Raw genomic sequence first — 18754 nt, 5'->3', positions numbered from 1 at the left:
GACTGACAGCCCGCGCGCAGAGAAAAAAAGCTTCTCGTCCAATTTTTCTTTCGCAGCAATCACAGCGACGGCCTCTGCACACCCGACGCGTTCGCATGTCAAGAGCACTTTGATACGGGGCGAGTAATTAAAAATTGAACAAAAGAGCTTTTCGGCGTCGGTGCTGTTGGGGAGGGACGGACGATAGAACGGCGAGAAAACGTGAGCAATGGTGCGGTTTTTCCCCCTCGCCCGACTATAATTAGGCCTCATTAATAAAACCGGAGATGAGAAGGTAAGCCCGACTCGACATGGCGTTCCTCCGCGAATCTTGCGACTTTTTTTCACCCCCACGCATCCCTCATTACCTCCTGATTGGCAGTGGAACTTCCGCAAGAGGTAATTGGCACCATTTTTTGCCATTAACCGGGAGAAAAAAAAAAAAAAAAAGGCCACATGTCGGAAAGTCGCAGAAGCGGCGAGTCAAACGCAGAGTTTCAGAAGTAGGAAAAAAAAAAAAAACTTATAACGCGGTGGACTTTAAGGCAGAAAAAAAAAAAGGAAAGCAGCTGTAAAAAGAAGAAGAAGAAGATGACTCATATTCAATGAGAATCAGCCCTTATATAGCAAGTAGAAAGACGTGAAGAAAGCGCTGGAGAAAACGCATCCGGTAGAAGGTCAGCCGTGACGACGCCAGATCAAGGCTGAAAAAAGAAAACTTTGCTCTACCGTACAGCAATCGGAATAATAAAAAGTACTTTGACCGCTTCGATGCATACAGTATGTTTCGTAACGTCCCGTTACGAAAAAAATCAGGTGACGAAACGCCTCTTTGGAAAAATATTGCCTCTTGTTACGAGGGAAATTTTGTACAAATAAAACGACCTAAAAAAAGCGGTCGACATGCAGCACCGATACACCAGCGCCATCTCAAGGCAAACGAATGAACTGCAATCATATTATTTACCGTTACAATTAATGATATCTCCTTAACACAATACCAACTTTTGTAAGTTTTACGATATATGTTGCGAAGGAACATTAAGGATACAAACAACGATAAATGTTGGTAAACTTACTCAAAATAATCCAAAATTAAATATTATTCCTCATGTGGACTGGTAAGTGATGCCTAGATCACTGGAAATGTAAAATAAAAATGTACAAATAAAACGACCGAAACAAAGCGGTCAACATGCACCACCGATACACCAGCGCCATCTCAAGGCAAACAAATGAACTGCATTCATATTATCAGCTACAATTATTGATATTTACTTAACACAATACAAAATTACATGTGTATATGTTACTCAGGAAAATTAAGGATACAAACGATGATAAATGTTGGTAAAATTACTCAAAATTATCCAAAAATAAATATTAATCCTCATGTGGACTTGTAAGTGATGCCTAGATCATCTGAAATGTAAAAAAAAAAAAAAAACGTACAAATAAAACGACCTAATCAAAGTCGACGTGCAGGACCAATAAACCAGTGCCATCTCAAGGCAAACAAATGAACTGCAATCATATTATCAACCTCTAAAATTAATAGGATTTATTTCATGAGTTTTTTGGGGGGCTGAGAACGGATTAAGCCATTTAACAACGAAAAAGTGCCTCTACTTCAGAAAAATTCACTAGAGTACAGCAATCAGGATAATAAAAAGTAGTAGTAGTCGTAGTATTACCTACACTGATCCATGTAGCATGTTCCATTGCAAAATATTACAATACAGTTGTACTTCTACTCATGAAAATTTTGTAACAAAAAAATTTCAGGTTACAAAACGCCTACGGAAAAATATTGTCTCACGTTACAAAGGAACATTCATTATTATTTTGTTGTAAGGTTTTCCCTCTTAGGAAACATATATATATATATATATATATATATATATATATATATATATATATATATATATATAAATGTATGTATTTTCTTAAATTTAATTTTGGGAGGGTTTAAAAATGGATTTTTCCAGAGAATTTTCTCGAAAACCTTTAATCTTGTTGGGTATTTTTGTATCATTCGAAGCAAAACACAATGAGGGTGTACATGTTTAGAATTATTACATAATAAGTCCCAAAATGAACATGAGCACCAGTAGCAGGGGCGTGTAGCACAGTACCAGTAGCAATGCGCCGTTCTGCTGTTATAAAGCGCTAAATTGAGTCGGGGTTACTATGGCAACAGAAAAACATTTGTTTTGAAGTGTAAATCATTGCTTTAAATGTCAAGTTAACTTCAGTAAGTTTTTTTTATTTTTGTTAGTAGAACAATCTTTTTGGGTGAATGTAACAATTTAGTTGTCTGCTATTTTTTTTTTTTTTAATTGCGGGGGCTCATGTGGCACAGACCACGGCGTGGAATGTTGCATCCGTACACATCTCTAATTAGCCCAACGCAGTACAAGGAAGACATTGTACAATCGGCTCGCTTGTTAAAAGCCCGGGCAAGACGAAGCCTTTCATTACTCATCAGTGTCGTGTCAGAAATAGAACAGAGGGGTGGCGGGGGGGCGGCGGGGGGGCGCAGCTTGTCGTTATGAGCTCGCGCAGTATATATATGCCCCGAGGCGCCTTAAATGACACACCTGGAACGTGTTGAGAAAAAAAAAAAAAAAAAGTCACCGGCTAATTATTCAATCGTTCACGGCGAGGTAACGGGACCATATGTGGCTCATCTGCCCGTGTGACAAGTATGGAAATGTCAAGCTGTGAAAATATTCACAACACGGAAGGAGAGATGGCAAAATACTTGCTTTGTTCTACAGTGTCTTTTTGACGCTTTGAAAGGGGGTTTTCCCATGAGGCTTTGATTTTCAATCATCTGTTTTTTTTCACCTTGTGATTTGAATTCCTGGTGTCAGGGAACTATGTTGATCATATACACACGCACACACACATATATATATATATATATATATATATATATATATATATATAGTCTAAATGGCAGGTGAATTAGAATGACGTAAATAATCATAAAGTACAAAAGTAATACTAGGTAGTACTTAAAGCACCCAACTTCTGAAGTAAACAATTATTTTAAGAATTCTGTAAATAGTGAAGGATGAAGTAGAAAAGTAATTGATTAATTTAGGCAATGGAGTACGGATGAAATACTTTAGGTAGTAGGAGTACTAAAGTACCTGATTACTTTAGGCACTAAAGGACTAGAGTAATATTGGACTGAAGTAGTATTTTAGGTGATAAGTATTAAAGTAACCAATTACTTTAGGTCTGGTGGACTAGAAAGAAATTGAGTAAATAAGGAATTAAGTAGTAATCATTATTTTAGGTACTAAGTATAATGAGGTAATTAATTACTTGAAGTACTAAAGTACCAAAGTAATCAATTACTTTGTGTAAAACATATTAAAGTAATCAATTACTTATTGGGTACTTAAGTACTATTCGACTACTTTGGGTACTAAGGTACGATAGTAAGTAATTGGAAAAAGTAAATAATTACTTTAGTTACTTTTAATTACTTTAATTTAGCAGGAAAAAAAAACAAAAGTAAAAATATGACTACCTGACATTGAATGTCTTGACTCTTAAAGAAAACGTAAAAATACGTCTTTGGAGTTGAATGAGTTAATGATTCCCAGTAAGTTCTACCTAACAATGTATAGCTAAATTAAATTAGCCAACATTGATATGTTAGTTTGTCTCATTTTTTGAGATTTGTACAATCGGTGCCAATGTTTATTATGGGTGCATGGCACTTTTATTAAAAACAAAACAAAAACAAAAAAATAGTGGGGATTTGCTTGAAGAGTCACATTAAAGCGTGAATGTCAAGCGAGGATATAAATAAGCACACCGACTCGCAAATTTAAAAACACCCTCCGACACATTTTGGGGGTGATTAGGAAAGTGTTTGGCTTAAAAAAAAAAAAGAGAATTCGCTCATTAAAATCTCATTTCCATGTTAAATTAAAAGAAAAAAAAAAAAAAAGCAACCACCTGGCACAAAAGCAATTCACCTTCCCAACAGTTCCAGATTGCCGGGAGAAACAGAAGCATTTTTCACTGCTTTATTTGGAAATGTAAACAAAGAAATGCTTGCTTTTCACCGTGTTGTTTTCTCTTTTTGTTCAAAACGCGATCGGAAAGGGAGAGTAATGACTAACAGAGGACGTGGAGAGTCACCCTCAACCGTTTTTCAACCGCGCTTGATGTGATTGACAAGTGAGCGCCTGGAGGTCAATCTGGATTGGGCTTCAAAGTGGCCTCCCGACACCCCTGCTCTCCGGGGGTCACTTTAATGAACACACACGTCGACTTTTACGACGGCCCGTGTTCTTTCTTGACAGTCTCGGCAGTCGACGCTTTGAGGCCAAGACGTCGTTTAGGTGACGTACCTCTGCCATGCGGTGAAAAGAGGCACGCAACGGTTGGTGTGTGTGAAACCCTGGACCGCTGGTGAGCGAGCGTTACGATAAACAGGAAGGAAGACAATAGCCTTTTACTCGCGAGGAGACCCGGACAGGAACATTCATCTTCTAAGAGCTGCTTCCGATCAGAGAACATTATGTAAAAAGTGTATTATGTATAATACGTACCCTGGCAGTGATAAACCAACCAGAGAACATTATGGAATGCAGTTTTTTACACTGGCAGCAATAAACTATTCAGAAAATGTCTGGTTCAACCTAAAACATCTGATAAACAATAAGCAGGAAGGAAGACAATAGTCTTTTACTCGCGAGGAGAGTAGAGAGGAACCTTCACCTTCTAAGAGCTTCTTCCGATCAGAGAACATTATGTAAAAAGTGTATTATGTATAATACGTACCCTGGCAGTGATAAACCAACCAGAGAACATTATGGAATGCAGTTTTTTACACTGGCAGCAATAAACTATTCAGAAAATGTCAGGTTCAACCTAAAATATCTGATAAACAATAAACAGGAAGGAAGACAATAGTCTTTTACTCGCGAGGAGACCGGTCAGAGAACATTCATCTTCTAAGAACTGCTTCCGGTCAGAGAACATTATGTAAAAAGTGTATTATGTATATTACGTACCCTGGCAGTGATAAACCAAACAGATATTATTATGTGATATGCGTGGTATGTAAGCTAGTAGCAATAAACCAATCAGAGAGCATTATGTAATCCTTGAGTTTTTTTTTTTTTTTGTTTTTGCTGACTATATGTTCGAGAATGCTGTCTTTTAGTAAGGTGCCACCTCGGTACGTGTTAAGTACGGGAATAGACGCCATTATGGAGACTGCTACTAAGAATACGGTGTGCCATAAGGTGCAGAAAATTCGGTAATCGCTGGAATAATCTACAGCATCATTGATTCTAAAAATATTGTGACTCATCTCAAAACAAAATTATACGTGAAAAATATTATCATGAATGACAGCCCACTCTGGTTTTTGAAGCACTTGACCCTACTAGCGTTAGATCAGACGATATATCGTGCATTTTTTAACCAAGGTACTTGAATCACTCAAGGACTAGTTTAAGCCCTGAATACAAATTCGAGCAAGTCCGCAAACTTCTCGGTTATCTTCCAAAACGTTTCACGAGAACCCCGTACGGGTTTTCGTTAGGCGCATTCCAATCTTCTTATATTTCCCTAAAAGTCGGCGTCTTTAGTCATCGCCATCTACGGGACGTCGGTTTGAAATCAAACTACAGTGGACAGACTTTGTTCTCGGTTGACAAAATCCTTTTCTTCTCGGCGACGCCGGCGGACTTAATCATGGCGGCGACTCATCACCCCTGCGGAGCATCAATGACTCAGGACCCCGACTGACCGAGGAGATGCCTGAATTAGCGTCCGGCTCCTATAGAAACGCGGCGCAGCGGCGCGGCGTTCACCTCTGAACCCCGGTCTTTCTCTCGACTCCGAAGCGAGGAAGACGGAGGACCCGGTAGAAGAAAGGGAACAAAGCAAGCGCATTCTTCCACCGAGCAGATTCTGTTTTATGAGGCCGCCGCGCATTGTGGCGTATGAAAGGATTGGCGGGTTTCTCGCGAGGAGCCTCTTAAGATTTGAATGAAAAAGTCTCGCCGAGGCTCTCAAAGGAAAGGTTCCGCCTGACGCCCCGGGCCCGCGTCCTCGACTTCATCTTTATTACATCGTCTTTCAGTCCCTCTCGGCAAGGAGTCCCACGTGACGGAGAAAGACGGTAAATCACCCACGCTCGTCACCGGGTCCGTTTCCGAGACGGCGTGGATCGAAATCAGACAGGTAACAAAGCGGAGACTCATTTTCAGGATGAACTCTGAGAGAATTTAGCCATCAGGACAAGTGTCTCCTTTGAAAAGGTTCTTTGTGGTTCAATGAAATAAGAATTGAGTACATGAAGTATACAGAAAAAGAACTCGTTTTCAAAATCCCATCTGGATCCGTTCTCTCGTATTCCCATTAATATCTACTTTCAATACTACCGTGTATTTTTCTAAGTAGGTATAACCGGATCCCGATCACGTCATTTTCAGCTAATCGAAAGGTTAGGGATTGGGGAATGTTGATTTTATTCATTCGGTTATACTTTTTAAGTGCTAAAAAAGTACCGTATTCCTCCGTGTACAAGTTGAACCCCTCCCCCTTTTGTTTTTTACATCTACAGTGGACCCCCGTGTTACAACGTCCATAGATTTACGTTATTTTCATGTTGCGACCTGGAATACTGAGTTTTTTCATCCCCTCTTGATGACATTTTCCTGTATTGGTAACAAAAACAACTGTCATGACCCTAGGGGCTTGTTTGTATTTGTGTTGTTTTGCCTCCATCTGCTGGCGTTTTTAGGTGATTGCACTTATTTACTATTGCCGTCTAACTGCTTCCTCGATGTTTTCTGATTGTATACATGAATATTATATCTACGTAGCACTTACTATACGATTTTGGGAGCAATTTTTAATATGTATGTACAATTTTGATGTATTACCTGGGGTTCTAAACGCATTAGCTATTCAACATCGGTTTGGATTGCCCGTCATACTACCCCAAACCGCGGAACGGATTAATGTCGTAACACGGGGGCCCAATGTGGGTGAATTTGACAAAAACGCGACGATGAGTCCACTCCTGATTTTAGCGGTTGCACATATCATTGCTGTCCAATTAAAACACATGGTGCGTTTTTAAAAAATGACCAAATTACGGAAGTTTTAGACGCAGTTCTTCATCGTTTAGCAAATAACATACTGTTGCGGTTATGGGGGAACCATATGGGGCAGAAACAAGACAAGCGCATGGCAATGTACACGTGCACTTAGACGTAAACAAATGTTGTAACAATAAAACGATTTGAAGTTTCAATGCTTCATTTTTTTGACATAGCTAAACACGGTAAACACCGGTAAACATTATTTTTTGGACGACGAGCCAAAACTTACCTCACGGGTGTTAATAATTCAACGGTAAAACAAATGCGCGTTTGGATTGTAAATTTGCGTATGGTAGGCCGCCAGCCAGCCAGACATACCGTTTATGACTCTATGCAAAAAAAATTTACTCAATTCCCAGGAGAACAGTAACTATGTCATCACTATGCTCCCAACCAACCAACAAGTTCTGAAGGAACTACAAAGACAAATGATATTGGAACGCCACAGAACTAAATCCAACAAAGTCAATCACATGCAGTCAACACCACTGAATAAAAAAAATGTTACAAGCGGTTTTTTTTTCAGTTTTTTTTTTTTTACGGCTAAAACCGCACTCGACCGTGCAGCCAGCCGAGCAACCGCGCAAAGCTCTCAACATCTCATCTTCTCCTCGCCGTGTTTTTCTTCGTCGGCGGGTGAAATATGACAGATCTTTCCGTGGCCGTGTCTGTAACTTATTTCTCCACATCCAGATGAAACCAAAAACGCTGAACATCTGTTTTGTTTTGGTTTTTTCTCTCCTCTCCGCTCAAGACAACGTCTTCTTGTGTCCAGCTGTGTTTGAGTTTTGGGATGGAAAAATAAATGATGCAATGGAACGTTTGGATTTACTTTTAAGCATGAGGTAGTCGGGAGTGATTAAAGAATTTAAAATCATGCTTCTGAACGTAAAAAACTATATAAATAATAAACTATATAATATATATAAATATATATATATAGAGCCCATAAGCATCCATTTGGTTCTAATAAATACCCAGAAACGTACAATATGAAAATTGTAACAGAACTAGATATTTTATTGTTGAAATTCCATAATTGGCGGGCTAATTCAGTGAATGTATTATGCTAACATGGTATAAGCTAACACAAACACACACACACAAACATTTGAGCGGTTGCACACATACATACATATATATATATATATATATATATATATATATATATATATATATATATATATATATATATATCTTGGAAAACAGCCCCTAAGCATCCATTTTGTTCTAATAAATACCCAGAAACGTACAATGAGAAAAATGTAGCACAACTAGATATTTTTTATTGTTGAAATTTCATAAATGGAGGAGCTAATTCAAAGAATGTATTAAGCTAACATGGTATAAGCTAACACAAACATACACACACATACATATACATATATATATATATATATATATATATATATATATATATATATTTTTTTTTTTTTTTTTAAATTGAAAACAGCCCCTAAGCATCCATTCTGTTCTAATAAATACCCAGAAACGTAAAATGTGAAAATTGTAGCACAACTAGTAATTTTATTGTTGAAATTTCATGAATGGATGGGCTAATTCAGTGAATGTATTATGCTAACATGGTATAAGCTAACACAAACATATTGTATATATATATATATATATATATATATATATATATATATATATATATACATATGTATATATAAACTACAAAAAAAAATAGCCAAATGAATAAAAAAATAAATAAAAGGATGCGTGTTTCCATCGACGAAAAAAAAAATCAATGAGCATCCACAATACGGCTACTTTTAGCGACAAGCCTTTTATCTCTTTGACTGACCGATCATTGTCATCCATTTGAGTTAGCGTAGCACCCCGCTGTGCCCTTAATCACCACACCAAGAAATCCGCAGCTGACGGGAAAAACTCTGGAAGTCGGCGCTCGCGGGAAACTCCGGCTCGGACGGATTCTTTAAGGACAATCTGTGGAGTAGCGCCTGAAACTTTGGGCCATTTAGCCTGTCAGCACTTTGAGCTCCGATAAACGTAGCGCGGTTCCACTCGGTTAACTCCGCGTTTCCAGGTCAATCACAAGCCTTGACAGGGTTCATTCCGACACCCCCCCCACCACAAAACACGCGCCAGACCCCCCCCCCCCACCCCCCTTCCACCATTCCACATCAATCTAGTCTTTCATCCTCTATTTATGTTCCTGCAATCTCAAGTGAGCCTTTTCAAATGCGCTTTTATAATCGTCTACGGTAGACGGAGAGGAAGTACACAGCAGCTGGTTTGGTTCTCATTTTTTTTTTTTTTTCAGCCCCGCTCTCAAATTTTATGAGGTGTGTTAACCAAACAAAAGAAACGGACCAATAGTGGGAAAAAGATTGTATATACCTGCGGTGCAAAGGCTGCACGGGAAAAAGCAAAACAACGGCTAATGCTAATATTTTGGCTAACGTTTTAGCTCACCTCAGCCATGGGGATTCCTTCGGGCGGGCGGCACTGGAGCAACACTTCCTGTTCCAGGGAAACTTCTTTCCCGAGCGGTTCTTGTTCGAAAGTCTTCCGCAGGTCTGAGATACAAGAAGAAAATTTGATGTTCATATTTGGAATACACTAATACTTTTCCACTGTAATTGCATTGTATAAAATATTTTTTAAAAACAGCAGCAGTAACCGAAATACGCAAAGTAGACCAAAAACCGCAATTTTTTGTTTCAGGTACGACTTAGAAGGAAAAATGGCGAGGGAAATATGTCATAGAAAGAGTTATGATCAGAAATTTAAATACAAAGACACACAAAATAAAATGTTTATTTTTTTGCTTGTTCTCTTTAATGTTTTGTTCAACTGTTAAAAAAATACGTAAAATCTTTTTTTTTTCCCAGTCTGGTCTGACTTAGAAGAAAAAAATATCAAGAAAAATAACGAGGTTTTAATAAATAAAAATCCACAAAGTTCGAATTTGGGGGCTTCGTTTGTTTCTTTTGTTAAAATATACATAAAATCAATTTTTTTTTGTGTGATCCGAATGAAAGAAAAAGCAATAGACAACTGTAATAGAAAAAGTTTGAGTCATAAATTAGAATAGCCTCCACTTATTTCAAAAAATAACAGCAATTACCTTAAAACACCTGAAGAGGGAGGCAAAAAAAAACCATAGAAATAGCCAACCCCACAGGTCATGACAGTTGTTTTTGTTTTGTTTTTTTAAAATGCTGTCAAGAGGGGACGCAAAAACATAATATTCCAGTTCGTAAAGTGACAAAAAACCCAGGTGTCCACCGTATTAGCAAGTCAGTTGTGAAACTCTTCTTCATGTGTCACTATGTTTGTATTTTACTGCCCCCTGGTGGCCTAGACACGCACACCAGCAGTAGCGGCACAATGTGCATTGAACTGGAGCAAAAATGCGGGACAAACCGTTCAATTCGTTACATTCGTCATTAAATCACGACTTTACTACTACAGTATGTTTAAAATAAAATAAATAAATCTACACCCCTCAAGCCCGTAAATGGTGCACCTGCAAGTCCTAAAACGTAACTTGAATGTTTTCTTTACAATAAAATAAAATAAAAGCAAACCCCAGGAATATGTGCTGTCTGTCTTCAGGGGAGATATAAAAATGTAAAAGTAAAATAACCGCTAAAATGGTTGACGTGGCAGCCATTTCCGTAAAATGCGGTTCTGAAATGTGACTGACTGACGGAGCAAATTTTGGACTATACTGTAGCTAATGGAGAGGAACGGGGAGAAAAGGAAAGGGCAAGGAGATGAGTGAGCGTGAAAAATGAAAATAGGAAGGGGGGAAAAGGTGAATCGGAAAAATTTGCATCAATAGTGTTTTGTGAGCTGAAGTTGAAAGAACATTTTCTGCCGTCTGCATCTGTGACTTCGAGTATGACCGAGAGAGGACAATGAAATGTTTAACTGCACTGAGAGAAAAGCAGATGTTGCATTTTTTTTTTTATTTTTACTGATTAATCGGTTGACTGATATGAGCTCCTGAAGTTTTTTTTTTTCCTTTTTACACAGTAAAACTTAACATTTGTTGTTCTCTAATTTTAAGGGTATATTATTTTTAAATTAATCTTAAAATAAATCTGAACATTTGTCGAATTTTTCCCCTGGTAATTCATATTTATACTCTTTTAATTTGTATTTTTTATGATATAAATTTTATAATAATTTATTATACCTTGCCAAAAGATGATTCCCCCCCCCCAAAAAATAAAATAAAAATAAATAAATAAATATATATATATATATATATATATATATATATATATATATATATATATATATATATATATATATATATATATATATATATATATAACTCAGGCAATTTATGTTCATTTATGTTCTCTGTAATTAATATTTGTATATTTTTAAGTAACATAAATAAATAATTATTATAATTTATAAATTACTAAAAATTAGGCAATTTTTGCCATTTTATGCATGTAGTTCAATTGTTTGCTGTTTTTTTTCTTTTACACAACACGTAAGAAAATAAATAAAAAGGGGAAAACTGATTTTTTTCCCTCCCTATGGAATTCATATTAATATTGCCGATTTTTCAAATTAAATGGACAGATTGATTGATTGTTAGCCATTTTAGTAGCCATTTTTATGAAGCCCCCCCCCCAAAAAAAAGTTCAATGGAATCATCCTGTCTAATATGGTTGCAGAATGGCGTCAAATTTTGATGAGCATTTTGCGAATTCGCCATGACGCAGGTGTTCCAGGCCTCGCAATTTGCAGCTTTAGCGCAGCAATAATGACGTCTCTGTTTCTTCCTTCTCGCAACGCTTTAGTCGAATATGAGCTCCGAAAAAAGCTGTTGGACCACTTGAGTCATTACCTCATATAGTGCCTCAGGGAGCATTTTTGCAGGGGGTTTGTAATGTTTTTTTTGTCCTCTCCGAGCAATTTGGTGATACCCTTGGGGGGGGCGTGGAACATTTTGTTTTGTTCATAAAACATAACAATTTAAACCGATCAATTTGCTTTCTTTTCATCTTTTCAAAGGCATTGATTTGATTCATTTGTTTCATCTGCTCCGTGTGAAAATGCACTCGTGGCGCCTCTTGTAAGTAATCGCTTGAACGGTGGAAGGCTAGCGCGACCAATTTGTGCATATGTTTGCCCTCTAGCGAAACGCTGCTATCTATCTATCTATCTATCTATCTATCTATCTATCTATCTACCATGCTAAAAAATGTTAGCTTCCTAGCTATGAAAAATATCTATTTATCTATAAGCTAATTAGCTGTGTGAAATCTATCTATCTATCTATCTATCTATCTTGCTAAAAAATGCTAGCTTGCTAGCTATGAAAAATATCTATCTATCTATAAGCTAATTAGCTGTGTGAAATCTATTTGGCTAGCTATTTAGCTGTGTAAAAATGCTAACTGCCGTGCTATGAAAAATATCTCTCTCTATCTCTAGCTAGCTAGTTAGCTATGTAAAAATGCTAGTTGCCTAGCTATGAAAAGTATCTAATCTTTGGCTAGCTAATTAGCTGTGCAAAAAATGCTAGCTGCCTGGCTATAAATCAATCTATCTATCTATCTATCTATCTATCTATCTATCTATCTATCTATTATGCTAAAAAATGCTAGCTTCCTAGCTATGAAAAATATCTATATCTATAAACTAATTAGCTGTGTGAAATCTATCTATTTGGCTAGCTAATTAGCTGTGTAAAAATGCTAACTGGCGTGCTATGAAAAATATCTATCTATCTATCTATCTATCTATCTATCTATCTATCTATCTATCTATATCTATCTGTCTGTCTGTCTGTCTGTCGAGTATTAACAGGCTGTTAGATCATCCATCCATCCATCCATCCATCCAATATTTGGCTAGCTAATTAGCTGTGTAAAATCTATCTATTTATCTAGCTAATTACATGTGTAAAAATGCTAGCATAAATGCTAGTATAAAAATATCTATCTGTATTTCTAGCTAGCTAGTTAGCTGTGTAAATTTTTTTTGCTGGCTAGCTATGAAAAGTATCTATTTATCTAATCTTTGACTAGCTAATTAGCTGTGCAGAAAAAAAAAACCTACTTAGCTCCCAACTACCAGGAGTTTGGCTAAAACGGACCCAAAAATGTTCCAAATACCACCCAAGGTTCCTTTTGAAACATTCTACAAGTGGACGCCCTAAAAACGGCGGTCCTACTCCTCACTCGGCCAGATTGCGGCCAAAGTCTTTCCTCCCGCCTCACGGCGACAAGAAAGAAGGTCACGTCAACTCGATTGGCTGGACTCCGGCTAGAAGTTGGACCAAAATGGGCCTGGCACACTTTCCCTCCGTTTCTAGCGCGCTTCTTCCAGATCCACGCCTGTCAGTCCCCCGCTGCGCTTTCCCCCGCCGCTCCGCCTCCTATAATCACCCATGATGAGCAGCCTGCCAGCGCTAACCTCTCCCTCAAATCACAATGGACCCCCCTCTTCCCCTCCCCATTAGCTCCCGCTGAATGGATTAGCTCCTCGACTGGGCCGGCTCCCCGGACGGGCATCTTTTCGCCGCCAGACTCCATCCCGGTAGTGTAATGGGAGGGAAAACGCTCTTGTTTTGCTCTCCTCCTCTCGTCGTCTCGACATATACGCTTAAATCAGATTGTGAGTCGCGGCCGGCGGCGACCGGTTAAGAGCTTGTTGTGAAAAAACATTTTGAAAGGGCCGAGAACGGGCGCGGGAAAACTACGGCCCGGGGGCCATTCGCGGCCCGTTAAGCTTCTTATTTCGGCCCGCTGATCTTGAAGAAATTATCAGAAGGATAATGTTAATACCCCGAAGGATCGCTATCGGTGCTGAAACATTTGTCTTTTTTTAAACCAGAATTTTTTTTTCCCCTTCCTTTGGAATTCACATTTATAGTGCCGATTTTTTCGCAGACGTTTAACACCTAAGAAAATGATGGTATCTTTCGACACCAAAATACTTCGAATAAAAATATCGATAAAAGAAAATCTGGTAATGTTTGCGGATTTTTCCCTGTGTATGTGATATTTTATCATGTTTTCTGTGTTTTTTTACAAATTCACATAAGAAAATTATAACGTCCTACAATACCCCCCTCAAAAACGTGAATTTTGCAGATTTTTTTCCCTCTGCAATTCATATATTTATTCATATATTTATATATTATATATATTCATTATATTTATATTGCTTTACCTGTTTTGTATTTTTTTCTTTTACACTAATGCATAAGACGAAAATAATGATGTAACACCTACACAGAAAAACTCAACAACCCCTCCGAAAAAAAACAAACAAAAAAACAAATAATACAAAAACAAATAATAATAACACTCTAAAATAAATCAATAAAGAATATAGTGAGAAATTCAACGCCATTTCACACTGGTAAATAATATTAGGGTGAGAAAAGCAGATGCTTTGGTCAAGCAAACATGTAAGAAGCACTGCCCCCTGGTGGTAGGATGACAAACTGCTTGATTTTACATGTACTGCGGCCGACTTTTTAAATATTAACATCGCTGAGGGTCAGCTTAATTCATCATGGCAGCCAATATTGTGGTTGCGATTAAAATTCAATTCAATGTGTGGCCCAAAAGCACAAAAAAAAGTCATTTCAAGAAATAAACTCAAATGACACTGTATTGATTTGCTTGATTTTCTATTGGAATTACCTCATGAGTATTTATATATATTATATATTTTTTAAAAAAGCACTAGATTTGTTTTTTTTTTTTTAAGCAAGATTACATTGAGCATTCCATTCAATATAAAATTCCAGTTCATGCTTTACAAGGCACCACTGTGTTTTCTACTTTAGCTTTATGATGTAAGCTAAAATGCTCCGAGAAAACGACCCGAAAATGTTTTAACTGTAACTTAATATGCACAAAACACACTGTCATTTGTATTTTGGTCAATTCCATCAACTACCGACGACGTAAGCATAATTTCCAAGTACGAAAATAACAAACGTGAAAATGGCGGCAATCGGGTCAGCGTCGAAGCGCGCAAAGTAAACTTGGCTTTCAAGCGGAGTTGAAAGTGCGCACCGACACGTCCCTTCAGGTGCCGCGATGTCAACAACTCGCGAGCGGTCGCGTTACGTAAACGCCGCTTTATGTTGCGAGGCGATGGCCTTGATGCCGCAACGAGATCTAGAACTGTCAAGCCTTCTGAGCTTTCGTCATTCTTTGATTTGTCGGCTCGTTTTTGAAGGCGCGAAGCAACGGGCGCCAAAAGTTGGGCTCTCGTCCTTTGGAAACTATTTTGCCAGCCTTCCGAGTGGGCGGCGGGATCAAATCAAGACCGTCGACGACGTGGCCTCTTTTGGTGTATACACTGGTGCGGTTCGTTGTTTATGTTCCGTTTGTAGTGTACACAAGGAAACTGACATCAAATTCTGTTCAAAGGGTCCACATCTGGTGAAGATCTTAATTTACCAACATGAGTGCGCCACATTTCCTCAAATGGACCCGCATCAACTCACCGATGGCTTTGTGTGGAAATTTTATAACACGGGTGTCAAACTCAAGGCCCGGGGGCAAGATCTGGCCCACCACGGAATTAGCTGTGGCCCTTCAAAGCTATTTTTTTTTTTTTTTTTTGTTAAAATGTCCAAATTAGCTTTTTTGGGGGGAAAAAATATTCATTATGTGAACAAACAGCTTTTATTCTCGTTTCAAAACTAGTTATTCCTTAATTGGTTGTGCGTATCGGGCCAAAATATCGGTCACGTTTTTAAAAATATTCTTATTGTTCCCAGAAAAAAAAAAAAAATACAATTAATGATCATGTTATTTGAGTCTTATTATAATTATAATATTTTATTATTATTATCGTGATTTCCACACTATAATAGGAATTTATCTTTTTATTTTGTACTTTCAGGCACTTTGATGCGCTCGGTTATTTTTTTCAGTTTTAGGCTAAGCTGTAACCCATATAAACTCTGTAAAAAAATAATCAACTGTTGTTAAAAGTTGATTTATATTACTTTTTTCTTTTGTCAATGTTAAAAGAGAGGTTTTGGAAAAAATATTCATATATTATGTGAACAAACAGCTTTTATTCTCGTTTCAAAACTAGTTATTCCTTAATTGGTTGTGCGTATCGGGCCAAAATATCAGGTCACGTTATTATAAATATTCCTATTGTTTCCAGAAAAACAAACAAACAAACAAACATACAATTGACTCATCACATTCGTTTTTTTTTTTTATATATATAATTTTTACTGTAATTTCTGCACTATAAGGTGTACCGGATTATAAGGCGCAGCTTCAATACATGGCCTATGTTAAAACTTTCATTTGACTTTTTTCAGTTTTAGACTAAGCTGTAACCCGTATAAACGCTGTAAAAAATCATCAATATTATGTGAAAAAACAGCTTTTATTCTCATTTAAAAAGTAGTAATTCCTCAATTGGTTGTAAATTTTAAGCCAACATATCAGGTCACATTTTTATAAAAATTCCTTTTGTTCCCAGAAAAAAAAAAAATCATAGAGTTGATGACTCATCACATGCTATTTGAGTGTTATTTTTTAAATATATTATTATTATCGTAATTTCCGCCCTATAATAGGAATTTATATTATTTTGTCCTTTCGGGCACTTTGATGCGCTAGGTTATTTTTTTCAGTTTTAGACTAAGCTGTAACCCATATCAATCAATCAATCACTCATAAAAGGTTCCATTCGGGACCCGGGCCAGATTTCGAGCGAGCGTAAAAAGCGAGACGACGAGCGGCGGCGAGGGAGTACTCACAGGCGATGCGGACGTGGGCTTTGCGGCTCTTGGTGGTCCCCGCCGAGCTCCAGGCCACACACTGGCACCAGAAGTCCTCGGGTCCAAAAAGCTCCTCCACCTGCTGCCGAGTGATCTCGATGCTGGCTTCTCTCACGACCAGACCTGCCGGGACGAAAAGGGGGACGCTTACGTGAGGACGGGACAAAAAAAAACACAACAACGGATCTTTCCGGACGGCGTTCCGAAGTCACGCCTGGATTTTTAGCTTTGCAAATGGAAATCTACTTTGTGTACGGTTATGATTGCGAAGCCGCGGCGTTGAGCCTCGGGGTCCCGCGGGGGCGGATCGAGAGCGCCGCGCCGAAGAAAATCCTATTTGCTAACCCCGCTGATTAGTGCTCATCCGGGTGCCAGGCTTCAAACAAATAAATCCTGTACACAAGACAAAATGCCAGCATACCCCATAGAGATGATTAGCCTGCATCCGAGAGCACCAAAATGCTGGGTGGGGGCCGTTTTGCCAACAATCGGGTCTAGCGAGCGCTTAACCAAAAAAAAGATGGCGACTTTCAGTTCTATCATGACCACGAAATCTGATCCATACAAGATGCGTGCTAAAAAAATAAATGGCGTAAAAATTGTACGATGCACCACTTTGGTCATTTTGGTAAAAACTATCCGTAATTTTTATTCGCGAGCCAAGCTAAACTTAGCTCCGCCCCCAAGATCAGTGAGATTCAAATCGAAACATTTCCTTGTCCATAAAAAGAAAATCTATGTACATGACTGTAGCTTATGTAAACAATGAAATTTTTTTTTTTTCTAATTTTATTTGTACCTAAATTACCAACTAGCAGAGAGGTTTCACTTCAACTTAGTTCCTTGACACCAACTGCAATAAAAAAAAAAAAAAAATATATATATATATATATATATATTATATATATATATTATATTATATATAATATGAATTTATAAATAATTAAAAAATACCTTGTAAGATATGCCAAATATTGTATTTACTTATTAAAAAAATAACTTTTTACGATATTTTATTATAATTATTCAACATTTTAATCTGTTTGAATTATGTTATCCAGATTTATTTATTCAACAATTATTCAATTGAGATTCACACTTTGTGGAAAAGGCTTTCAACATACTTCCTTGACACCGATTCCCATCACAGGAAAATGATTTTTTTTTTAAAAGAATAATACACTCATGACAGTATTTGAAACTGTTTATTTGATCATAAAAAATAATTTAGTCATAAATAATTGCTTAAGAAAATAAAAACAAAATATTATGTTCAATGATATTAATATTTTGCAATGAATCGATTGACCAATTAAATTCAAGATACTTATTTTTTCCAAAAAAGGAAATAAAACCTTTAATTTGACCAACCTGAAGCAGGAAAGTTTTTTTTTTTATTTTTATTCGACCACAGTTCGCATAGCCCTGCAGTATACTTAAACAAACAAATAAACAAACAAAATAAAATAAAGTTGAGCCCTTTTTGTCCTGTTTGCCCACACGCCATGACGGCAGCGTTAGCAGCCTGCGCCATCATCGCAAAGCGCCGTTTAAGATGCCGACGCCGATGTTGTTTGCTTTCCAAAGTCGGAACCTATCATCAGCGTCAAAAAAAAAAAAAAAAAAACCACGCCGGGCAATTCTCGCCAATTTTAGCTGCCTGGCTTCTATTTGTTGTTGACAAATACATTAATTTTCTCGTCTGACGTTTTTTTTTTTTTTTTTTGCAAAGGACCACGCCTGAACGCAAACGACCACGCTTTTGACTGTATGCAATCAAATTTAATTGAACAAAATATTGAGTAATGATAATGTTAATAAAAAGCAGCGTTAGAAAACGTCACTCATAATCTAAATT

The 18754-nt window shown here is 37.4% G+C and overlaps 1 protein-coding gene across 4 annotated transcripts in view; it reads right to left on the bottom strand.

Moving 5' to 3' along the window:
- The window catches only part of unc5cb (unc-5 netrin receptor Cb), a 155884-nt gene that overhangs the window by 32347 nt on the left and 104783 nt on the right, over positions 1 to 18754 (bottom strand). For all 4 annotated transcript variants that reach the window (XM_088435596.1, XM_088435597.1, XM_088435599.1 and 1 more), the window contains exons 3-4: positions 16876 to 17019; positions 9567 to 9670 (exon numbers count right to left, since the gene is read on the bottom strand). In XM_088435596.1, the coding sequence (XP_088291722.1) occupies positions 9567 to 9670; positions 16876 to 17019 (248 nt within the window). The remainder of the gene's footprint in view (positions 1 to 9566; positions 9671 to 16875; positions 17020 to 18754) is intronic.

Source organism: Hippichthys cyanospilos, chromosome 15, assembly GCF_059441005.1.
Source record: "Hippichthys cyanospilos isolate Australia breed blue-spotted pipefish chromosome 15, RoL_Hcya_1.0, whole genome shotgun sequence".
NCBI lineage: Eukaryota > Metazoa > Chordata > Actinopteri > Syngnathiformes > Syngnathidae > Hippichthys > Hippichthys cyanospilos.
The sequence above is the reverse complement of the archived record's forward strand: the minus strand, read 5'-3'. Positions and strand labels throughout refer to the sequence as shown.